The sequence below is a fragment of the Thalia democratica genome, chromosome 1 (genome assembly GCF_965202585.1).
Source record: "Thalia democratica chromosome 1, ktThaDemo2.hap1.1, whole genome shotgun sequence".
Classification (NCBI taxonomy): domain Eukaryota; kingdom Metazoa; phylum Chordata; class Thaliacea; order Salpida; family Salpidae; genus Thalia; species Thalia democratica.
This window is the reverse complement of record NC_139165.1, coordinates 96,662,083-96,669,456: the sequence shown is the minus strand read 5'-3', so window position 1 is coordinate 96,669,456 and position 7,374 is coordinate 96,662,083. Positions and strand designations below refer to the sequence as shown.

The following is a 7,374-nucleotide window of genomic DNA, read 5'->3' as shown; positions in this document are numbered from 1 at the left end:
TACATTTTTTAACAACAAACCTAAAAAACCTGAAATTCTTAACAAGTTTACATAGTTCGGTAATAAAATTTAACTTGATTCAAAAATCTATCATATAAATAAGTTTTTTTTTATCAGCAAAAAAAAACTTTTTTTCATAAAACGCATTTCAATAAACTTAAGTATTTTTCAATGGCTTATGCTATCAGGGTTGCCACTTTACCTGGAAATCTGTTTTTACCTGGAAACCTGATACTTAACAACTAAGGCAAAAAAAACCTGGAATTTGAGAAATTTTTAACCAAAGACTTAGAAAAACATTCAGTTTTTAACAATTTCAGCATGTTAAGTAGTACAATTTTAACTTGACACAAAAAAATTATCATATAAATAAGATTTCAATTAAAATTTTTTAGTTATAATACACATTTTAATTAACTTTATAGTACATATACAATGTTTTTTTATTATTTAACACAGTTTTTTATATTAGACATAACTTTAAACTGAAAATAAACCAAAATACATGTAATTTTAAAAGCCTTGTAGAGATTTGAAAAACCAGGAAAAATTTATAAACATGAGTGGCAACCTTGTACTATTCCAAACAGTTTATTACAATAAACTTAACTTTAAACTAAAGCTAAACTCTTAAATGTGTATTTTTGAAGATTTTTTGAAATCATGTAAAAAATTTAAATAAAAATCAGGTGGCTATTCTCAGCAGGGTTGCCACATAGTCAGGAAAATTCAGGAAATCAGGAAAAACTAAGAAAAATGACAAAAGTCAGGAAAATTCAGGTCAAAATGGGGGGTTTTTGAAAAAATTCAGGAAAAAGTCAGGAAAAAAATTTATAAAAACCTCAGATATTGTCAGTTCAAATTTATTTATTTCCTTTTATTTCAAAGCCTTCGATTAGTGAAAAATTAATTAAAAATTCTTTAAAGTCAGACTAAAATTGCAAAATTTTCTTTAAATTTTACAAAATTACTTAATTTTCAATGCCTTTTTTAGTAAAATTATAGTAAAAAGTCAGAAAAATCTTGAAAAAAGTCAGGAAAACTTTAGTAAAATGTCAGGAAAAAGTCAGGAAAAGTCAGGAAAAATTTCTCAGCTTGACTTGTGGCAACCATGCTATTCTGTAGTAGTTAAGGTAAGTCTCTAATGGTTTTTTTTTTCTTGGATTTACAAATAGTTATTAAGTTACACACTAAACACATTACTTTAGCAGTTACATTTTCGTAGGTAACAACCGTTGAAATTATTTTAGATGAAATTCCAGACCAAGAAGATTTACCAACTTTAGATTTTCCACCACCTAAAAAGATGAGGTACCAGAAATCTTGGGAATCTGTTTATGAGTTAAAAGGTTTTTTTATCTCTAACAATTTGTAGTATTTAAGAATACACATTTGAGTATTTCAATTTTGAATTCAACAACAATTTTTTTTTAATACTGAGCTTTTTTATTAAATATTATAAAGGAAAGTTCTCATGTTTTTATAGAATTAAATTAATTTTTCCATTGTAATTTTTGAAAAAAAAATAATTTTTAAATAGTTTTTAAAGTATTTTTTGTAATTTTATTTCAATAATGCACAAAAAATTTTATCATCTAAAGTCAAAAATTCCAATTCACTTTTTACCTAAAAATTAACATTTTGTTTTAATAATTTAATAATTAACAATACTTTAGCATGACATTTTTTTTACTTTAGTACTAACCTTTGACTACTTTATTTAAATAAATATACTTAAAATACATTTTATAATAACAACACACAAATTAAACTGTTAATTTTATTATAAAATTAAAACGAAAATTTGTTAGTATAAAACAAAGTTCGCTTCATAGACAAAAATTGAATTTCTAATTTTATTATTTAAGTAAAATGGTTCATAGAGGCCATAAGGCGGTGAGATGGGCAAATTATTTATTTACAACAATTTTTTGGTTTTACACCTTACAAATTATCATGATTTTTGTTTGTTAAACAAAAAAAAATTTTTTATTTTTGTCATAAAATACATTTATTTGAATATTAAAAACATTTTTCTGACAAATGGTTTGTGGTAATATCAAGAATTCTTTATAAAATTTTTTAGTATATTGCTTTCAATTACAAAAAGAAAATTTTTATTTACTATTTTATAAATGCTAAGAAGATTAGCTTTGACTGATTTAATTACTAGACAGATCTACTTAGTTTTTTTATTTCAAAAAAGAATTATTTCACTGCATTGATTAAATTTATATATAAATTTTTGATAAAAGTTGTGATATAAATAACAATTTTATTATAAGCAAATTTATTATCCCATTTGTAAGCTTAGATTTATAAGATAGATTTAACTAAAGCTTTTATTAATTGAGAATAAATAAATTAAAAAAAAATTGTTATTTATTGATCTTGTAGTGAAACAAAACTTTAAAAAGCACGTTTTAAAAGTAAATACATACTTAATTAGCTCAAGTTGAACTGTGATGCTTACATCAGGCTAGCCACTTTACCTGGAAGCCTATAATTTGTCAAATTAACCCAAAAAAAAAAACCAGGAATGTTTGTATTTTTGAAAAAAAATCGGAAAAACTTCAAATTAAAAAAAAACCTGGAAATTTTAACATTTTAAGCATTGTCAGTAGTTAAAATTTCGATTTGACACAAAAATTTATAATATAAATAATATTTTTTTTCTTCATCTAAAAATTTTTTATTTACCAACACATTTATTGTAAGTTTAAAGTATCTTTTTAATGTTATCATACTATGTAACACAGTATCTTACTTTGAACCTAATTTTCGACCAAATAAAGATTAAAATTGTGAACTTTTAAAATTCTGTAAGAATTTTGGAATACTTTGAAAAAAATTTGAAAATACAAGGCAACACTATTACATCTATTAAACTGTTTAATTTATTGTGAAACGTTTTTGTTAAATCATTGAAATCTCAATTGTTCACTTATTAATAAAATAAATATTAGATACACAACTTATTTATAAACAAATATAAATAGTGTTTAATGTTTTATTAGTTATATCTGTTATGTCAACTATTTGTAATGCTGTTTTACTTATTAGATTGGATTGCTCCAACAAATTGTGAAATTAAAGCTTATTGCAAGTGGTGCAATGTAGAACTACAAGCAAAAAAGAGCAACTTAAAAGTTCATTCTTATTCTGACCGACATAAACGCGCATCTCCAGTCACAAATAACCACAACTCAATAAATCAGTTTAGGATGGAAAAATCTTTTAAACAGCAATTCAACAATTTCCTTAAAGAAAACGTACGCCAGACAGAAGTCCGGTTAGCATTGCAACAAGCTCTTCACGGGAACTTGCTAGCAGGCGAACACCAGATAGATGTCATGAAGACACTTGGGACAGCTCACGAATCAGCAACGCTCAAAAGGAGGAAAGCAAAAATGATTCTGTGCAATACTCTCGCACCAATTTGCAGAAGACTAATCATAACTGAATTTATGGTGAAGCATTGTTCTTTCTATCTGGATGAGAGTACAGATACTGCTGGACAAAGTTTTCTAGGTAAGAAAATTACTTTTAAGCTTTGTTAATTTAATTAAGTTTAAATTTGTTATTTATTTACATACATTCTGTTGAATATAAAAATATTTTAATTCAAAAAGCTTATTAAATTTAAATTTCAAACATGAAATAAGCTTTAAACACATTGTTCTTTGTTTTATTTTTTTTAATATAGATTAATTCTTGTAACACGTTAGCTGTAAAAGAAAATATTTTGTTATGCAATGAGTTGGACATTGTTAGATTACTCAGATGTAAGTAGGTTTAATGACAGTTAAAGGAAAAAGTTTTTATTTTACAGAATTTAATAGGTTAATAAATTAAAATTTACATAAAATTAAAGTTAGAATTACTATGATTTTTTTAATAATTATACAGTAAACTCGTTCTAGTAAACTAAGTCAGTTTCATTTCTAACATATATTTGATTTTTGTGTTGACTTTTATTTAATAGTTTAAGAAATATGTCAAAATATTGTTGATTTTATTTTTCTAATAAGGAGAATGATTTAATTATTATAATATTTATTAAACAGCAAAAATTTTAATTAATAAAGAAAATAATGAATAAATTAGCAATTTGTTGCTTTAACGAGCAGGGTTGCCACTTCACCTAGAAACCAGGAAAAACATGGAATTATAATTTTTGGCATAAAAATACCTGGAATTTTGTACATAAATCTTTAAAAGACGTTGAAAAACCTGATATTTTCAATAATTTTTACTTGTATAGTAATAAAATTTGGATTTGAATAGAAAATTATACCCTATTTTTCAAAGTTTTTTGTCATCATCAATTTTTTTTTATTAATGAACCATTTATAAAGCAGCTTTAGTGTACCTTTTCCATGTTTTTATACTCTTTAATACAGTTTTAACATTAAACTTAACTATTAACTTTAAACAGACCTTAATATGTGTAATTTTAAAAACGTGGAAGAAATTTAGAAAACCTGGAAAAAATTTTAAAAATACCGAGTGGTTAACCGGAGCAGTTTATGTTCAAATAATTATAACAGTTTTCCTTTTATATACAGCGGTTGTAATTACAATTAAAGCTATACTTTCTTAAACTTTTGTTCTACTACCTTCAGTTGTTTAACTAGAATAAAGTGGTAGTCCTTTAATTTCACAGATTTTATGTACTTAAAAGTTCGACTATATTTGGTATTTTTTAACTTTCTTAGATATCTATTTAAAAAAGCATGAGTAGTAGTTACCAACAGATAATTTTAAAACATTTATATTTTTTTTATTCCAAAGTATACAGATTATAAGTTCTTTTCATTCAAAATTTTACAGTTATTAAACTTATAACAAAAAAAATTAGAAAGCTTTATGTTTGAATCACAGGTGTTAGTATTTGTTATCTAAGCAAAATAAAGAAAACTTAAGTATCTACATTTTTACACCTCGAAGACCTTGGAAGAGACAAATTAGCGTTATCTATTGCTAACGCATTCAAAAGAGTCTTAAAGATGTATAATGTTCAGTTAAAAAATGTAGTTTCAATATGTAAGTATATATGAACTGTTACTCTTTTTTTCATTTTTGTATTCTAGTTATGTATTTATTAAATATGTACTACTAACGTGTTTTTAATTTTAAATTTAGATATTAATAGTAAGTTAATTTTTGTTTATTTCAGCTATTCTCTGTGTATTCTTGCTAACTTTTATAAACTGATTTTAATATCTTACAATGATATATCTTTATTAATAGACTTAATTTGATTTTATTCAATTGTTTAAGAAAAGTATAAATTTAAGCACAAACTGGTCTTATAATTTAAGAAAAATATTTTTTTTTTTTTTAACTTAGTAAATATATTTTTAGGTACAGACGGAGCTGCTTCCATGACAGGAGTTAAGAATGGAGTAGGACAAATTCTGAAAAAAGATAATCCCAGGCTTATAACAATATCCTGTACAAATCATGCTTTGCAAAATGCATGTTTAAATGCAACCAAAGCTACAATACCTAATGAAGTAAGTATTAAAACTATTTTATATAAATTATTAATTCAATTGTTGAATGAGAATTTTAGTAAGCTGCATTTATTCAAGTTACAAAGTTGTTTTTTTATATTTATTTATGATATTTTATTATATTTTAATATGTTGTATTAAAAAAAACCATTGTTGTTGAATAAAAGTGTGTATACTTTTAAATTAAATAAGGTTGAGGAGCTTATTAAGAAAACGTTCAACTACTTCAAGTTATCTAACACAAGAAGAAGTGACTTTGAAAATTTAGGTGTGTGTATGACGGGTGAAATTCCGTTAAAATTTAAAGCCTTAAGCAAAACTAGATGGATATCACACTTTCCATGCATTGAAAGAATTTTATTGAATTGGGAAGTACTCAAAGCTTTTTTTAATGAAGTAGGTATTTAACTATTACTATAAACTTCAAGACGCTTTAATAATTAGAAAAATTATTAGTATAAAACTTAAAACAATCCTGTTTTAAATTATTTAGCATTTTTACAATTATATTTTTACAAATATCTATAAATTTAAAATTCAATCTGCCCTGAAACTTAGTAATCATATGTTTACTAAGGTAACGTTTTATTAAATCAAATATATAATCAGAAGATATATAATAATTGTTTAAAAGCACAAATTAATTAACATAGATTTAATAAGAATATATATCTTTTTAAACAAAACTTTCTTTGTTAATAAGCCTTGTTTTATAAGTATTAGTGTTTATTAACTATAATGATGTTTGTTATCGAAATTTTTATTCTTACCTATAACATTTGTTTGTATATTAGCCAGAAAGAAGAAGAAACGATTTACATGCTGAAAGTATTCGAAAAATGCTAAATAGCAATAGATTAAATTTTGTTTTTAAATTTATGGGCAAAATTTTAGAGAAAGTTAGTTTCTAAGACCTATTATCTGCTTAATAATGAATTAACACCCTAAGCACTATAACATAACTAATTTCAATCATTCTAATTTGATTTTAAATGTTTATTTTTAATTACTTATTTTGTAGTCATGCCAAGTTTAGCTGTAAGTATTAAATGTAAAGCAAGACTAAATTTTTACAGTGTAATAATTAATTATTTTTATTCATCAGGTAAATTCTGTTAATATTCTTCTACAAAAAAGTAAAGTAGAACCTTTTAAGTTTGGATAAGCAATAACAAAACTTATACAGCATCTAAAAGACCTCATTTACCAACCAAATTCAAGTAAGCTTAATTTAGATCACAAGGCAACTAAGAATAATTTTTAATTTTAGGCTATTAATAATAAAGTTTCGTTTGATTTTACATCTACAACATTTTGGCGTAAATAAACATTATTTTTTAATTAGTAACGCAAACAAACGTACAATAACGTTCTTATAACAAAACATTACTAACATTCTGTTAAAGGTTTAGTAGATTCAAATTTAGATTGGATTTTATACAGAGTAAACGATATAAGTAATTACAACAAGTTACATTTAAACATGTTTAATACAAATAAACTACCTTCATAAAGCCATTAATAAGAAACAGCATTTTCTGGGTGTTTTCTGATGTATTTCGTATTCTCAGCCATATCTATAAAAATATAATGTTAAAGTTCACTTTAATTGTACTTAAAAGTACTTTAAATTACTTAAATGTAAATAAAACATCATTGAAAATAATTTTTGTTCTTAAGAATAAAACTGTTTGTCAACTGTAAAAGAAAACTCCAAAATTTATGATAATGCTTTTTCTTGAGCATAAACACCTAAAATCTTAATTTTTTAGTGTGGTAAACAGAAAGAGTTAAATATTTATTCTACGAAAAATTACTTATAAATCTTTTATCACTTTTAAGTTTTAACTTAAAT

The 7,374-nt window shown here is 23.7% G+C and overlaps 1 protein-coding gene across 1 annotated transcript; it reads left to right on the top strand.

The window, feature by feature from the left end:
- The first annotated feature begins 962 nt into the window (after nucleotides 1–962).
- Nucleotides 963–6,684, top strand: LOC145841722 (uncharacterized). The gene is made up of 7 exons (XM_082949075.1): nucleotides 963–1,133; nucleotides 1,226–1,349; nucleotides 3,064–3,531; nucleotides 5,368–5,519; nucleotides 5,712–5,915; nucleotides 6,314–6,418; nucleotides 6,625–6,684. The coding sequence occupies exons 1-7, from the start codon at nucleotides 1,053–1,055 to the stop codon at nucleotides 6,682–6,684; spliced, it is 1,194 nt and encodes a 397-aa protein (XP_082805201.1). The 5' UTR covers nucleotides 963–1,052.
- Nucleotides 6,685–7,374: the final 690 nt, after the last annotated feature.

Excerpts from the sequence above, each read along its gene's own strand:
- LOC145841722 (XM_082949075.1), top strand. The coding sequence starts at position 1,053 with ATGTCAGGAAAAAGTCAGGAAAAGTCAGGAAAAATTTCTCAGCTTGAC. Across the intron at positions 3,532-5,367 it reads TGCTGGACAAAGTTTTCTAG|GTACAGACGGAGCTGCTTCC; the intron begins GTAAGAAAATTA and ends ATATATTTTTAG. Across the intron at positions 5,916-6,313 it reads TCAAAGCTTTTTTTAATGAA|CCAGAAAGAAGAAGAAACGA; the intron begins GTAGGTATTTAA and ends TTTGTATATTAG.